Source organism: Notothenia rossii, assembly GCF_949606895.1.
Source record: "Notothenia rossii genome assembly, chromosome: 2".
Classification (NCBI taxonomy): domain Eukaryota; kingdom Metazoa; phylum Chordata; class Actinopteri; order Perciformes; family Nototheniidae; genus Notothenia; species Notothenia rossii.
This window is the reverse complement of record NC_136904.1, coordinates 35,099,133-35,116,036: the sequence shown is the minus strand read 5'-3', so window position 1 is coordinate 35,116,036 and position 16,904 is coordinate 35,099,133. Positions and strand designations below refer to the sequence as shown.

The window sequence follows — 16,904 nt, the reverse complement described above, 5'->3', positions numbered from 1 at the left end:
TAATAAATGGTGGTTGCAAAAAACTATGTAAATGAGACTTCTAACTGCATCACGGCAAACATTAACCGCATTTAGCTTAGAGGTTGTTCATTTATAGCCCAAAGTAAGCTTTTTACATCTGCCAATTTTACTTTTGCATTTACGGTCCGAAAATGATAAAAGCAGAGGCAATAGGTGGGGATTGTCCTGCTGAACACTATGCGGAAGTATCATAAACCTGTGATGGCGTCGAGGCGGATTTTCTGCTATCATCCAATGGAAAATTTGTTTTTTGTCGAGGGAGCTCTTGCAATGTTAACCTCCGGCAGGGCCTATAAAAAAAGACTTCATCTCTACACCACTCTCTGGCACTGGTACATCCTGCAGGGTACTGACCTTTGAGGGAAGCCCACACAGACAGGTCAGCCAGAGTGACAGATTGTCCGACAAGGAAGGTGCGCAGAGAAAGAGCCTTATCCAATTCCCCCAGCGCCGCACTCACACCAGACTGACCACACAGACGCCGAGCGCTGAACTCCAGCCAGTGGTCCACCTGCACACACCAGACAGTATTTCGAATGAGGAAACCACTCTTAAAAACACAACAGAAAATCTCTAACACACACAAGCACACACCTCGGTCTGCTCCATCATGTTGGATCCGTAGAGGCCAAGAGCGGGAGCCACTCGGGCCAGGTACCGACTGATAGAGTTGGTGTCATTGAACTGGATCGCACTGAGGAAAGGAAGGAGAACAGAGTAGAAATTAATTTGAACATTCTAATCTTATAGCATACATACCTTCTACATTTGATATTAAAAAAAGCAACACTTCAACCATTAAATTATCATTTTCATATCAGCAGCTCACAATGTGTTAGCTTTAACTCTTTAATTTCTAAACTTATTTTTGGGCCAGTTTAGCCTTTATTACCATGTGTAAAGAGTCCATAGGCCGGATTTGAACCAGTTTTTTTGTATGTTTTTATTTGTATTCATATGTGATTGCCTCAGTATTTTATATGCAGGTCCGCTATTTTTACTCTTGCCTTTTATCTCTTTTGTTAAAACTGTAAATATCTCTGCTGCGGGACGGATAAAGAATTTCTGATCTGATTTCGCTCCAGCAGGGACTGAGCCCTAGGACATGGGCACCAGTTTACCAAGTAATGTATGCGGCAGTTGCTTAAATTCTTAATTTTCACTGTTGACGAACAATCCAAAAACCTTCTTGATCAAATTATGTGAAAAAGGATTGGTTAGCAAAAGCAAGAATATATCAAAACATCAAAATAAAAACTCCCACACAACTTGTGCAGTATAATCTCCATTACTTAGCATTTCAATCACCCTAGCATAAACCAAAAATAGCACGCTTGCGCAAACTGTTGATGCAGAAGGATTTTAAATAAGTAGGGTTTATCAAAATAAATTCACATGTTTGGAAAACAGTAATCATTAAGACTTGTAGTAGAGTTCACAAACTCAAGAGTAACAGAGGGTGAGATATAAAAATATTGAAAGTATTACTTTAAGCACATTCAACAGTTTGAAACAATGGTGCTACCTACTCAGATACTTGAAGCCGGGTGTCTTTGCCTTCCTCCACTGATATCTGCACACTGGCCTTCACATGCTCTGCTGCCAGAAGCGCTCCTGCAGGAGAGAGGAAACAATTTAGTGTTTTGATTGTTGTGACTGGGCCTAAAAGAATAAACCAACTGCATCTAGAAAGATTATGTTAAAAGGCACCTGGATGTTTTGTATTCTTTAAATAGGTTTGGCCCCTCTATCTAAAGGTGACTTGAGTGCAACATAACAACCTGTATGACTGCAGGCAATCTTCATAGAACATTTATGAACCAGTTTAACTGGTCCTCTACACTGCAGTGTTTTATGTGGCCTGCACCTTTCGTAGAAGTACTGCTTTCCTAAAACTGTGGTGTTCAACATGTCAGGAGTACTTGCATAAACATTCTTGTAATGCCATGGACTTAATATCAACACAAGTAACGGGTTTTCTACAGAAGAAAACAATTGACCAAGGCTACCCAGTATTACACTTTTAAGGTCAAGTGCTGGTGTTAAAACGAAAATAAACCAGGTTGCAAAAAATTTATAAAATAACATTTCCAATACAACCCTCCACGTTTCAGCTGCTTGCATCAGCCTGCTGTACTCTGTATACACGCAAGAGGCGCTATTACCCGCTGTCAAAGCTAGTGGGTTAGCTCATTGTAGTACAAAGCAATGGCATACTAAACTCAGGAAAGCCTTGTTCTGAATGTCTTTAACACAGAATACTTTCCAATATCAATAAAATATGTCAAATTTCAACGCTAGATACTTTTTATAGAAATGTAACTAAGTATGTATTTACCTAAACCGACAAGCTCAGCTAACCTTTTAGCTAGTGTCATCGTGTCAACGGCTCATAATAAAATGTGTGTTATTTGGCCATGTGCATTTCCAAGCTCGTGATGACTTTTTGCATGGGTATATGCATGCCATAGTGAACGTTCAAAGGTGGAATATTAACATTTTAAAAAGGTAGCTGCTGTCATTAAAAAGGACATGTTAACGAACTGTCCACATGCTGTATTTCAGTGCCACGACTGCAAGCTTGCTAACGTTAGCTTGTTACCAAGCTACACATCCAGTTTGAACTTATAAGGACATACTGCCATACCAGGTTTATTTCCTATAGGTCATGTTACAGACGTAGCCTTTATTGCAAAAATAAACAACTTGGCTGGTTCCAAACTCATTCCATTGTTGAGTTGCAAATATTTGCCATGTTATTCTGCTGGTTTACAACTTCTAACAATAATATTAACTTTCAATATTGTATTTGAATGTGTCTTCATATCATCCGAATCAAGCAAATCCTAGCAACTGGTCAATTGTCTCACTTTATAAGAGATAGCTATATCTATATTATTATTACATACGATGAAAAAAACATTGAGGGAGAGTTTATAAATATAGTTTGTCTCGTTTGTTGGGGTGCTAGCTAGTCAGCTGTCACTACATTCATGCACAGGACTCAAAGAGCAAGTATTTATTCAGGCTGCAACTCACCTAGAGGCGGATTGCTCGTGTTGATGGTGAGGTTTAACGCCATGATGTGAAATCCTTCTTCCACAAAGGTGGTAAAGCCTTTTCAAAAGAAACCTAACAGCAGACCGCCAAGACTAGTGATGGCAGTTTGACACTGAAGCTTCGAACAGCGCTTCAACCCTGGACTTCCTATTCCATCTTCTTCTTCTTCTCTTGCTTTTGGCGGATTGCAAACAACTTAAAAGGTGCATACCGCCACCTACTGTACATGAGTATGCATCATCACATCATTCCAACTCATTAACCTATGTTCTAATCAAAATACAATTAAAATAAATTAATAAAACCATTAAATAAATAAAACAAAACAAAACAAATCTATGTTCTTTCCTGACCTAATGTTAAATTCTTTTTCCTACCCCAGTTTCACTCAACAATTTAAACAGTGCCTTTCTGGTAGCTTTTACTCCCTCTCCTTTTGTTCCCAAAACACCAACCACACTCCACTCCCTCTCTGCCTCTAAGACTTTAGCCTTTAATTGTTCTCTTTCCGCTTTATAGATGTCACAATGTAACAAGTTCTACATCTTCTTTTACAGCACAGTTCCCACACTTGTTACTGTCACTTTTCCCCATGATATACAGCGTACTGTTCAAAGCCGTGTGATTTATTCGGAGTCTAGCCATCATGATTTCCTCCCTTCTGTTTCTTTCTTTATGAATATTAATTGTAATTGTATTTTGTACTTTGTGATAGTCCTTGCCTTTCTGGTCTTTCTCCCACCTTTTCTGCCAGATCTCCATCCCTTTCTTCTTAATGACTGCTTTTCCCTCTCCTTTACCAAGTTGAACTGGTAGTGTTATTTGCTTTTGTAGTGCAGTTTTTGCTAATCTATCAGCACACTCGTTCCCTTTCACCCCGTCATGTGCAGGCACCCAGCAGAACTGCAGATCTATGCCGCTTCTGTGCAGTCTTAACAGGCTATGATTCAGTTCTATGAGAATGTCTTCTCTGGTAGTTGTTGTTGATTGTATGCTTTGTAATATGGACAATGAATCTGTACATATAACCACCCTATCTGGTCTGACCTCTTCAACCCACTGCAATCCTATTATTACAGCAATCATTTCTGCTGTATACACTGATAATTGATCAGATGTTCTTTTTAAAATAGATATTTTAAAGTCTGGGATGTATATGCCAACTTCAACACGCTCTTCCTTGTTCTTAGAGCCATCTGTATAAATTTGTAGGTAATTGTAGTACTTTTCGTTCAGATACATACTTGTTTTAATTCCCACTTCATTTATTTGCCACTCTTTTTTCCTTTCTATGATATTCATATCTATGTTAGCTTCTGGGAACAGCCATGGGGGAACACTGCTAAATGGGGTTGCTTTGGCAAACGTGATATTCTCCACTCCATATTCCCTCGTTCTTTCCTTACTCGTCCAGCCAAACCCACGTCCCTGGAATTTTGCATATTCCCAGCAATCCTGTAATATTCTGTTTGAAATATTTTCTTCTCCACTACCTTGTAGTCTGACCCAGTATGACAGAGCAAGTTTCTCTCTTCTGATCTCCAGAGGTGTCTCTCCTGCTTCTATCAGAACTGCATTAATAGGGGATGACTTTATTGCTCCAATACACAGCCGCAATGCTTTATATTGTATTCTATCAATTTTTAAAAGCGATGTTTTTGCTGCTGCTCCATATACTATACAACCGTAATCTATTGTGGACCTCATAATTGATCTGTAAATGTCTATTAATGCTTGTTTATCTGCGCCCCAGTTGCATCCAGCTACAGCTCGCAATAAATGTAATACTTTTTTGCATTTTGTTTCCACTTGATTAATATGCATTTTCCATGTGTATTTGCTATCAAACCACAGTCCTAGGTATTTGAACTCATTCACCTTTGTCATTGGACGCTCATATAGTGTTAGCTGTTGGCCATCAATCTTGTGTTTGTTTGTAAATACCATGTAGCATGACTTGCTTTCTGACATTTTGAATCCCCAGTTATATGACCACCTCTCCACTTTTGTAATCGCTCTAGCTTCTCCATTACGTATGGGGCATTTCTTCCCCTCATCCAAATAGCCCCATCATCTGCGTACAGAGCCGATTGTATGCATGTGTCTAAGCATGTAAATATATCATTAATCATGATGTTAAATAATATTGGACTGACTGCACTCCCTTGGGGAATACCATTTTCTATTTCAAAATAGTTGGAAATATCTGCTCCAACCTTTACTCTAAATGTCCTGTCTGTTAAAAAGGCCCTGACCCAATTGTACATTCTCCCTCCAATACCCATTCTACCCAATTTGATCAGTAACCCATCCCTCCACATAGAGTCATACGCCTTTTCAATGTCAAAGTACACAATTGCCATTATCTCTTTCATTTTCAATGTTTTTTCCACATCGTTACTCACTCTTACTAGCGCATCTATTGTGGAACGCCCTTTACGAAATCCGCTCTGAAAACTACTCAGCAGCCCTTTCTGTTCCAGTACATGTGAGAGCCTACGGACAATGATCTTTTCCATCCATTTACATAGGTGTGATGTAAGAGCTATTGGTCTGTAGTTACTAGGGTTAGCTGTATCTTTCCCTGGCTTATTGAATGGTAGCACGATTGCTGTTTTCCACACACTTGGCATATCTCCTTCTCTCCAGATTTTATTGAAAAGACTCAACACCATTTTCATAGTTTCCACAGGTAATTGTCTAAACATAGCATAGCATAGCTGGTCTTGTCCTGGGGCTGTATATCCTGTACCTTGTAAGGCTATTTTGAGTTCTGACATTGTAAATTCCACGTCCAGAGCCGACCTATTATCCTGTCTCTTCTCCTTCACGTTTCCATTCTCTGCTAGTAACTCCTGTTTTTGCTGCCTATGCATATCACTGAGATGCTCCCCACTATGTACTGCTGCAAGTGTCCTTCCTAACATATCTGCCTTCTCTTTATCTGTCACTGCCAGCCTCTCCCCATCCACCAAGGCTGGAATTTTAATGGATTTCCTTTTCCCACTCATCCGCTTAAACATGGACCAGACATCACCTAATTTAACTCCTCTGCCAATGGTAGAACAAAATTCTCTCCATGTTCTCTTTTTTGTATATTTTATTGTCCTTCGAGCAGCTGCCCTTTTCCTTTGAAACTCTATGACATTATTTTGCGTCATGTTTTTCCTTAATTCTCTAAATGCATTATTTCGCTCTTTAATAGCCCTGCTGCATTCCTCATTCCACCATGGCACCACTTTCTTCCTACCCTTGATTGTTGTTTTGGGTATACTGTTCTCTGCTGCATTCAGTATATGTTGCGTTATTTGGCTTGTAATGACCTCTATGCTTCCCTCTGATGTTAGCAGGTGTACCGACTCCTCACACCATATCCTAAATTTCCCCCAATCAGCTTTAGCAAAGCACCACCTGGTTATTACACCTCCTTCCTGCATATATACATTAGTATTCATTTTAGTAAGCACTGGATAATGGTCACTTCCTACAGTGGAGCTATTCAAAACAAACCATTCGCATGTATGCACCAAACAGTTTGACACTAATGTCAGATCCAGGCATGAGACTTTCCCCCTGTGTACATCTACTCTTGTGCCATGTCCATCATTAAGGCATACTAGTGTTCTTTCCTCCAGCATTTCTTCCACTATATTTCCGTTACTATCTGTATGGTTGCTGCCCCATAGACTGTTGTGTGCATTGAAATCACCACACCAAACTTCCTTCCTATGTTTATTGCCTGCTATTTCTTTAAATATATCAGAGGTTAGGTTTTTACATGGGTTGTATAAATTGATTATCCTAATGTTATCTTGTTTCCTAGGGTTGCAAATTTCCACTATAATACACTCTATATCATCAGGAGATTGCACCTCCCTATATACCACACCATCTTTGAGAAACGTGGCACACCCTCCACCATTTTGACTATTAGCTCTATCATGCCTTATACAGCTAAATCCTGGAATGACAAAGTCTAATTGAGGTCGTAACCAGGTTTCTTGCACACATATTACCTCAGGGACCACCTCTAGCTCATATATATATTTCTTGAATTCTTGACCATTAGCTATGAGGCTTCTTGCGTTCCACTGTAGTATGTGCAGAACCATGATTAAGGATCTAACCCTCATCCTGATTTTCATTTTCCCAAGCTCCATTTAGAGCTAACATTGCATGTATCTGATCTGCTTTAATATCTTTCATGTCTAGGAATTTTCCAGCTGCCTCCACAATGGCTTTGATTCTATCACTTTTCTTTTTTAACTGTAATGCAACATTTACAGTATGGCATATGAATACCACAAGATTCACCTTTTTCACTCCTAGAACATCATCATCCTCTTTACTCTTGGTGGCGCTGTGGGGTTGGATTTGAAGATTACTTTTTGGTGTGTTCCTGCCATTTTGTATTGTAATGCTCTGCTCCATTCCCCTAGGGGTCTTATTGATTGTTATTGTTCCCCTTACTTTCTTTACTGCTTCTGCGTATGAAACTTTGTTTGTAATCTTAACCCTCTGCACCTCTTTGGCCTCTCTCTGCACTTCACATCCTCCAAACGCAGCACTGTGATCTCCTCCGCAGTTACAACATTTAACCTTTGCATCCTTTTCACATTTTCCATACTCATGTTTTCCTCCGCATCTCGCACACCTTAGCTGCCCTTTACACTGCTGCGCTGTGTGCCCCATTCGTTGACATGCGTAACACCTGAGAGGTTTGGGAATGTACTCCCTAACAGTGAAGTTCAAATATCCCATTTGTACTGCCTTAGGTAATGTTCTCTCAAACTGACTGAGAACCGATAATGTTTCTTTGAATGTGCCATCCCGTTTGCTTTTAAGCCTTGTGACTTCCACTACTTTACCTCCTTTTAATTCACTTTTAATATCTTCCACTGACATGTCCAATGGTACTCCTGAAATTACTCCTCTCAGTTTTGCCATTGCTCCTGGGACATGCGCCTTCATTTTCTCCCCATTCAGTGAGTTCATTCCCAGAATCTTTTCCTGCTGCTGTTTGTTATTGGCATGTATCAAAACCCGCTTGTTGTTCATGAATTTAGCGAATTTAATTTTTCCAATCTCTTTTTCAATTGCTTTGGTAAGTTTAATCGGGTGGTAATGCCCACCATCCTGATTGAATTCTATTACAACTTTCTACTCGTGTTCTAGTTCTTTATCCAACATTGCTTGGCTGACACTTTGACTGATTTTTTGCTTTGATTAGCCTTGTCGGCTTCACCCGACCAATCCGACCACCTTCTAGCTCTTTCTGAACTATCTCTTTCTTTCAAAGATCTTTTCTTCCTCGCAGCTTTGGATATCATCCATTCCATATCGTCTCTTTGGCTACCATCTGAGCTGGTTGACATGATGAAACACTCAATGTACAGCTTATGCAAATCCGCCAAACAATAACAGTCCAAAGCTACCGTTTCTGTATGTATCCGAGTTTTCCGATTCTCTCTCAGCTTTCTGTCACGCGTCTCCGACTTCACTTCCACTTCCGGGTTGTTCGTCGCTCCTCATCCACTCGTCGAATCCTCGAAATCCAGAGCCACTCAATATCAGAGCTCATCTCGTTCCTATTCCATAGAACAGGGGTCGGCAACCTTTTTGATATGAAGTGCCATTTAAAAAAAAAATGTTATCAGCGTGCCAACGATCGAGAATTATCAACGGGGGGGGGGGTTGAGGAGCTTGACGCTCGTCAACTATCAGCAGGAGGGCGGGGGAGCCTCGCTGCGGGGAAGCAGTGTGTGGACCTGTCAGCGCAACTTACATGATGCCGAATTTAACATACACATTTAAATAATTGGTTTAAATGGCATAATAATAAGGACGATCATCCGTTCTGTGATTCTCCAGAACACACAAGTTATGATATTAGGGTCATGCAGAGTGAGATGAGATCGCTGTCCCTTTAAGAGAGAGAGAGAGGGGTGCGGCTTGTGCATGTGTGTTTGTGAATGGTAGAGCGACAGTGAGGGAACGTGTGTATGTTTCTGGAAGTGAAACGGGAAAGCAGAAAAATAGAGGTCTGTGATGTATTTTGTGAAACAGAAGAACAGCTAAATAAATGCAACGTCCTCCCAAGAAGAGCTCGCCTCTCTCCAGTCATTTAAGCTAAAGTGGGTTATTGAACCTGAAGCTTGTTGCTTCTGCCCTCCTCGACTACGGTCTGGGAGCCGACAGGAAAGTTCAACACACAGATGGCCAGTCCGCCCCTTTGTAGCATATTATTTCGATGAGAGATGAGCAGATCGCCACTGGGCTTTCAACTAAATAAACACAGCCACGCAAAAACTGCGTCATTTTTACAGCTCCTTATGGGTACTGAAATTAGTGAAGTGCTTTCCTCCGTGGTGAAACGATCAGCACTGCACCACGGAGGAAAGCGGCAGAAAGTCACCTGGAGATAAAGAGAGCGGGGCTGCGTTGCGTGCATGGCTTCCTTCTGCAGGTAACGGGGAGACGCGCTCTGGCGGCGGTCTCGGTCAGGATCCGAAAATTAATTTAAATATTTTTGAACACTTATTCCACTTATTCCTAGTGTGCCACTGGTTACAGTGCCGCGTGCCAATGCTGGCACGCGTGCCAGGGGTTGCCGACCCCTGCCATAGAAGCAGTAGGCTTGTTTGAGACGCGTTGCGGCTCGTCTCGAAAGTAAACGAGAATAGCCGATCGCAGCCGGGGGAGGTCTCAAAAAGCTCGCCTGAAGTCGGACAGCTCCGAGTCGACTTCTTCTTCTTCTTCTTCTTCCTTTTTCGTCTTCCTTCTTCTTCTTCTTCCTTCTCCTCTCGGTTTTTTGGCGGATTGCAAACAACTTTATGGTGCATACCACCACCTCCGGAGTCGGCTTGACTCGGTTCGTATTTATAAAGAATGCACACATGTGTTTAATCGTTATTGTCAGTAATGTACTAAGTAAATAAATGTGTTCCTGCTCAAGATTAGATTCAACTTTATTGTTATTGCACATATTACAGGTAGCCTACTGAGACAACGAAATGCAGTTTAGCTTCCAACCAGGAGTGCAAAAAGCAGTAAAGTGAAAAGTAATGTACACAATCTACTACAGAATAAAATATAGAATGAATTGAATGATGAATAAACAGTGAGGGGTATGAATATACACAGCAGCCTGTGATCAGTATGAAGATTGTGTATGACTATGCTAAGATATATAAAGTATGAAAACGGTAAGCAATGCAAGTATAGTATAACATATATAGATATTAATTTCATGATGATAAACATTGTGGAACAATTATGAAAAATGTTAATGGAGGGGGCGACGTAAAACTGACACAAAACACCAATGAGCGCTCAGCTCGAGATACCAGCGAGTCGTTTCCCATCAAGCATTTCGCTTCCGCAGCCCGTGGAGAGGAACTGCGCCGCCTGGCTCTCAAGGCTGCGGGCGTCTTTGTCCCGCGAGGTTTCAACGTCTCATGTAGGCGAGCCTCCAGAGCAAGTCGGACAAAATGACTAGACTAACCATCATGCAACGCACTAGCAAGACGTTGATCGAAATTGCGCAGGTCTGCGCAGGTCTCACTTGTCTCAAACAAGCCTAGTGCTTCGAAGCTTGCTTCAAATCACGTGACATATGACATCCGAAGCAGCAACTGCTTCAAATCACGTGACATGTGACGTCCGAACCACAGAGGCTTCTCAATTCTTAAATGTCCCCTCCTCGACTCCTACCCTCGAGACTTAGTCCCGCCCACAGGAGATGCGAGCGGAGGACTGAGGCGGGGAACCGAGGAGAGAGGAGGGGAAGCAGCAGGCAGTTAGAGAAATGAGAACTCCTCTCCTCTGAGCGGTCATTTTAAAGAGACGTCCATTAATGATGACAGGAGACACAGCAGCACCAGCAGCAGACTCTGTCTGATGGACAGATGTGTTCATGACGACTTATATATTTACTTTTAATTCATTCACAGTGCGGTATAATGAGACAATAACAGGCTACAGATGCGGACACACACAAATATATTTTATATAAATATACACAATTTAAAGTATGAGAGCACTCTCATAATAACGTAACACAATCAGAGACTCTCTCTGGTCGCTGAAATGGGGAATTGAAATTACGGGCCACAAGTTGTATTTACAAGTATTAAAAGTAAGCAGAGGACACCAAACCAACTGAGACCCGTCTGTCCGCCGCATCTACGCACTGTACAACACACACACCTACACACTACCACACACACACCTACACACTGTACCACACACACACCTACACACTGTACCACACACACCTACAGCTCCTAAAGCATAATCAGGCTACAGCCGTTGTGTATTTTATTATGTGAAGCACTAAATGGTCTTAGAAAAATATCGACTCTTTGTTTGTAGTTATCTACTAAACTAAAGCAAATAAAGAGAGTGGGCCTGTTGTACTGAGTGATATATATATTATACACACTGCTCTGCTTTCTGCACGGACCTCACAGCTGTTCTCTCTGGAAACATCGCAACGCGATGAAAGCATATTCTAAAATAATATCGAATGCATGCAGAGCTGTCATTGGCTGAGATAAGTTCGGCCGTGCGTCACGCCTCCACCGTTCCCGGAAATGTATCCGCGGAGGAGCCGTGGAGGAACCATCAGTGTATCCTCGGTTATAGATCCTCCAGAGAGCCTCCTCGACGCTCGATCCTCGGTCCTCTGTGTGCATTTAGAGAAATGAGATGTCCTTCAAAATGGCGCGCTGAAATTCATTTCCGGGTCACTACCGGAGGACCGAGGAGTTGAGGAGTCGAGGAGGGGAAATTTGAGTATTGTAACGTTCACAGATGGAGTCGGAAACCGGCTTCAAGTTATTGGGCTTTAATAACTCTTATTTTCTTAGATGATCACAGGTACAGGTATAGCTTGCGGGTTCAACCTCACACACTCTACTAAACTCTCACACACACACACATTTATAACCAAGACTACGTCACAACTTCCCCGCCCTCCCCCGTCTGCTCCCCCAACCACAGACCCGCACCTAGACCAGCATCACTGTGCAGCTCTGTGATTGGCAGAGAGACGGGGGATACCTGAGTGACACCCTCAGCATCCTATCAGGGTCGCTACAGTATTGAGAAACCTCTAATACTCTAATTTCCCCTCCTCGACTCCTCGACTCCTGCACCGGTGCAGACTCGCTGTTTGAGGGCTTGATAGCCCACTCCCCCTCCACACCGCTCCACACTCGTTGGTTTGGAACAGCCCTCAATATGGCGGACCCTCCGCGTGAACGCGCAAACGGAAGGGTAGGGTGTAGGGTAGGGTGTAGGGGGCGGTTTGGGAATGGGCCTTCTTTTGTTTTTGTGACTGCTAACCAACCACTTATTGCTCCAACACTGCCACCAACTGTTCACGAGCTGAACACACAGACACAAAACACGAGCACAAACCAGGAGCCTCCGGGACTCTTTAATTCTGGGGGGCCCCATTCTTTTTTATTTTAAGTTGTTAACTTAATGTTTGCTTTTTGGATTTTATGTTTGTTTGTTTTTCAATTCTATACTCTCCCGTTTTTCTTCTGGTCCTAATCAGCCGTCTATCTGAACGTGTGCCCACAGTGAAAATGTAGGTTTATTGATATACATTTTTGACTTACATCATTATCGACATTATTTTTGCTGCTTTTGTGGAGAAATAGCGACCAATTGATGGAAGCTAATGGGAATCATAGAAAAATAAATGAACATTGTGCTCATCACATTCCTGTTCATCATTCCTTGACAAAACATTGACCATTACCATTCAAAGGAAAACGTGGGAGAATTCATAAGGCTGGGCTAGTGGGCTTTATGGAATAAAAATGTATTTACTCAGAAATGTAAAGTTGACTCATGTGCAATTTCTTGAACATGTCCTTCTCAAAACCCTTTACACTTTCACTCCGCTACAGTTCAGAGGTACATGTTTTATTCCAATACATTTATCTGACAGCTTTATGTAAGGTTACACGATGTTTGCATACAAAAACATTATAGCAGTTTATAAAATGGTGATGTTATTTGATCAATTAAACTAACCAACAGTTTGGACAACTAATGCTGAAACTATTGTTGATGAATGAAGTCATTATTGATGTAACAAACATGTTATATTTCAATCTTTTCAAATGTAAAGCTGTTCAGCTTTTCCTTTTCATAATTGTTATACATTTGAAATTAAGTTTAGGTTATAGTTGTGATCATGACTTTTCACTCTTTTAACTATTCTTATAAACCAATCAAATTATTTAGGAATACTTCAACTACATTTTCCTAATTGTTCTTGCATATTGAACTTAAATAACATGTTAAAAATACTTGTTTTCACACTGTGGTATGAGTACTTTTACTAAAGTACATCTTCTGATCAATTTCTCCACCAATGTAGTTATGTACGAAAGTGTAAGCCTGCCACAACCATGTCATTCATTGTATGTACGTCATGTGGACTGAAGCTAAAGATCTCGCGATACTTGTGGTGCTATAAAAACCCATCCGCGGCCTTAAATCGGTCTTTCTTTCTCCCCTTTAACGGTGAAGGTGCAACAGTAATCGGTCGTCCCGAGCCCGGGTTCATCCGACACCCTCACGCAAGCTGAACTCAACCAACACGCAACATGCCTCCCAAATTCGACCCCAGCGAGGTTAAAGTTGGTATGTTTTCAGTGTTACCTGGGTAATAAAAGCAGAGTCTTGTTCACAGCAAGATGGAGTCGTTCTCTGACGGCTGTCTCCGTGTCTGCCGGCCTGTGAACGGCCTAAAGAAAACGGTAAAGTTGGGGAACGAAAAGCGACGAGAAACGGGGAAATAATTAGGACTTTTATTATTGCATGCTTAAATTATATTTTCCAGCTGAGTGCGAGTGATTTGTGACGGGATTTGCCAGTGTGTGTGTGTTACATCGGAACCACGTGTTAGAGTACTAGCTAACGTTAGCTGCGTTAGCTAATTTACCTTGCCTCGTAACCTTATTTGACTTGTTTGTGAATGTATTCATTTGTTTTATGGACTGATTTTTATTTGACTTATTGCAGCAAGTAATGTTAATGCATTTTATTTACAGTTCCTTTTTGAGAATTATAGCCTGAAGGGTTTTTACAAATGACGATGCCCATTATTGTAAATACACTTTCATATTGTATTGCGTCCTGCTGTCTTGATTTGATTTATCAAGATATTATAGCAATTTTAGTTATTCATATTCTAAAAAACTAAGTGATTGGATTTGTAAATGTTCAGTGCGATACTCATCTCAGGGAGATTATAATATGATAACAATGAGTCTTGTTTCATAGTAATATATAAATCGTGTTTTGCTTCAATTTGGTGTGATCGGTCAATATTAGAAGTGTATGTTGCATGTATAGCCTTTAACATTAGTGAGCGAGTTGTGGATAGAGTTAAATTGCTTTAGTCGATGTCTGGGACTCACTTCCAAATCCACCCATGTTCCCAGAATGATTCCTGTTGAGCTTTATTACTTCAGATGGCAAAATGTGATGTTTCTCTAATACAAAATGAGACATTCATTTTGTTTTACAACATATAATATGCCAAGTGTAAGACTAAAGTGGACTACTGAACACCATGTCCTTAGCTGCTGACCATGACAGAGTTAATTGATAGACTAGAGCTATTATTTCTATGCATCAAATAGTGGCGTCCACATGTGGCCATTAGGGCAATATTACTGTCTTTTATCCAACATTACTAGTAAGGTTGTCAGCCTCCCGCCACTATGCCTGTCTGTCAGAGTGACTGAGTATAATCCAGTGGAGGCTAAGAGTGACCCGGCTTTAGGAAACAGGGATGCCCGAAAACCATGGACAACTTTGTGCCGAAAAGACTGGAACAAATAAACCTGCAACCGGACCTGTTAACTCACTTGTCAGTACGTTTTGTGGACAAGCCCTAATTATAATCTTTAATTAGATTGTGCTCAGTGCCTCTTTTTTTTTACTTGCAGTGTACATGAGATGCACTGGAGGAGAGGTTGGAGCAACATCAGCCCTGGCCCCCAAGATCGGACCCTTGGGTCTGGTGAGTGTGAAATAGAAATGCATCTTGGTTTAAAAACTATATCAGCCTCCCGCCACTATGCCTGTCAGTCAGTGGCTGAGTATAATCCAGTGGAGGCTAAGATTGACCCAGCTTTAGGAAACAGGGATGCCCGAAAACAATGGACAACTTTGTGCCGAAAAGTCTGGAACACAAACTGAGGATGGCACAGCTATAATGCATAATTATCTTTTGAAGTGTTTTTATTTGTATTAGTGGTAAAAAAAATAGCACCTTTTTGTGTGGGTGAAGTTTAAAGGTTTTTTTCCTTTCATCAGTTGTAAGCTTCTCAACCACTTTGTCTTTTCCTCAACAGTCTCCCAAGAAAGTTGGTGATGACATTGCCAAGGCCACCGGTGACTGGAAGGGCCTGAGGATCACTGTGAAGCTAACTATCCAGAACAGACAGGCAGCGGTATGTCCAAACTGCAATATCTATTCATTAACACCAATGATGTGGAGGTAATAGGAAGACTGGCAGTAGTCATGACTGTTCTGTTTTATCATTGCTGTCCTAAGGTTGAGGTCGTTCCCTCTGCATCTGCTCTGATCATCAAGGCTCTGAAGGAGCCTCCTCGTGACAGGAAGAAGGTCAAGAACAGTAAGTGACCTTCTTTAGAAAAGTATTAAAAAGTACAAGTATTGATTTAAAAGTTAATTGACTCATTGCTCCCCTCTTGTGCATTACAGTCAAGCACAGTGGATCTGTAACCTTTGAGGAAATTTTGACAGTCGCTCGCACCATGAGGCCTCGCTCCATCGCCAGAGAGCTCTCTGGTAAGAAATAAATCTCTTAACTCTGAATTGCACTTCTAACATATGAAATACAAGTTAGCCAATTTATAGAGAGGTGTAGAAATGAGTCTTAAAACCCTGAAACTCTTCCACATCAGGCCCCCTAGTCTGTCATTTCGTTTGTCTTTTCACATTTTGTTCTACGGTGTAAAACATGCCAGATTACTGGCACCGATTTTTACCTCTGACCATATTTACGCTTCAAAAATAACAGTTTTGTTTACATGTGAGAATTAAGGCGAACATTCCTGTCTTTTAACCAACATTACTAGTAAGGTTGTCAGCCTCCCGCCACTATGCCTGTCAGTCAGTGGCTGAGTATAATCCAGTGGAGGCTAAGATTGACCCAGCTTTAGGAAACAGGGATGCCTGAAAACCATGGACAACTTTGTGCCGAAAAGACCGGAACAAATAAACCTGCAGATTTGATCAGTTATTTCAACATGTTGTGAATAGTTATGAGCTGTAAACTAAATGAATGGTTTATGGTCTTGTATAGCTTTTGACTATGTGTATCGTCTCCCTCCAGGAACCATCAAAGAGATCCTCGGTACCGCTCAGTCTGTCGGCTGCACCATTGATGGTCGTCATCCCCACGATGTCATCGATGATATCAACGGCGGCAAAATCGAGTGTCCATCTGAGTAAATGCGTGACGCCAATAAAGTTTTCACAAAAAACTAACTCTTTGTGTGGCATCTTTTTTACACTATTCATGCTCAAGATGCATAAACTCTGGTAAAGTATATCAATTACTGAAGCATGTCACTTGTAATGCTGCAAAATATTACAGAGCCTGAACTGCTTTAACAATTCTACGATTGTATACACTTGGTTAGGGACATTTTTGTCAACATGACATGCAATTTGAACGGTGCTGTGTACAAAGTACGGTAGTTGGAATTGATCACATCAAGTCAGATTTTAAAAGAAGTTCCTAGGAATTAAGTAACTAAAG

General features: G+C 41.3%; 2 protein-coding genes across 4 annotated transcripts in view; one reads left to right on the top strand and one right to left on the bottom strand.

Moving 5' to 3' along the window:
• The window catches only part of eprs1 (glutamyl-prolyl-tRNA synthetase 1), a 31,017-nt gene extending 27,768 nt beyond the window's left edge, over window positions 1-3,249 (bottom strand). For both annotated transcript variants that reach the window (XM_079666108.1, XM_079666109.1), the window contains exons 1-4: window positions 3,061-3,249; window positions 1,551-1,635; window positions 616-715; window positions 376-532 (exon numbers count right to left, since the gene is read on the bottom strand). In XM_079666108.1, coding sequence (XP_079522234.1) covers window positions 376-532; window positions 616-715; window positions 1,551-1,635; window positions 3,061-3,103 — 385 coding nt within the window. In that variant the 5' untranslated portion in view covers window positions 3,104-3,249. The remainder of the gene's footprint in view (window positions 1-375; window positions 533-615; window positions 716-1,550; window positions 1,636-3,060) is intronic.
• A 10,337-nt stretch (window positions 3,250-13,586) lies between these two features.
• rpl12 (ribosomal protein L12) lies at window positions 13,587-16,630 on the top strand. Of its 2 annotated transcripts, none has more exons than XM_079667479.1 (6): window positions 13,587-13,746; window positions 15,060-15,133; window positions 15,468-15,566; window positions 15,671-15,752; window positions 15,842-15,928; window positions 16,476-16,630. In XM_079667479.1, exons 1-6 carry the CDS (start codon window positions 13,710-13,712, stop codon window positions 16,592-16,594), a joined length of 498 nt encoding a protein of 165 aa, XP_079523605.1. In that variant the 5' UTR covers window positions 13,587-13,709; the 3' UTR covers window positions 16,595-16,630. The 2 variants fall into 2 exon arrangements, with proteins under 2 accessions (XP_079523605.1, XP_079523606.1); XM_079667480.1 differs by having other exon boundaries at window positions 13,722-13,862.
• The last annotated feature ends 274 nt before the right edge of the window (window positions 16,631-16,904 follow it).

Bases quoted from the DNA above. Each gene is read 5' to 3' on its own strand.
- rpl12 (XM_079667479.1), top strand. From the start codon at position 13,710: ATGCCTCCCAAATTCGACCCCAGCGAGGTTAAAGTTG. The intron at 15,567-15,670 runs GTATGTCCAAAC...TGCTGTCCTAAG, and splicing joins TCCAGAACAGACAGGCAGCG to GTTGAGGTCGTTCCCTCTGC. The intron at 15,753-15,841 runs GTAAGTGACCTT...TGTGCATTACAG, and splicing joins CAGGAAGAAGGTCAAGAACA to TCAAGCACAGTGGATCTGTA.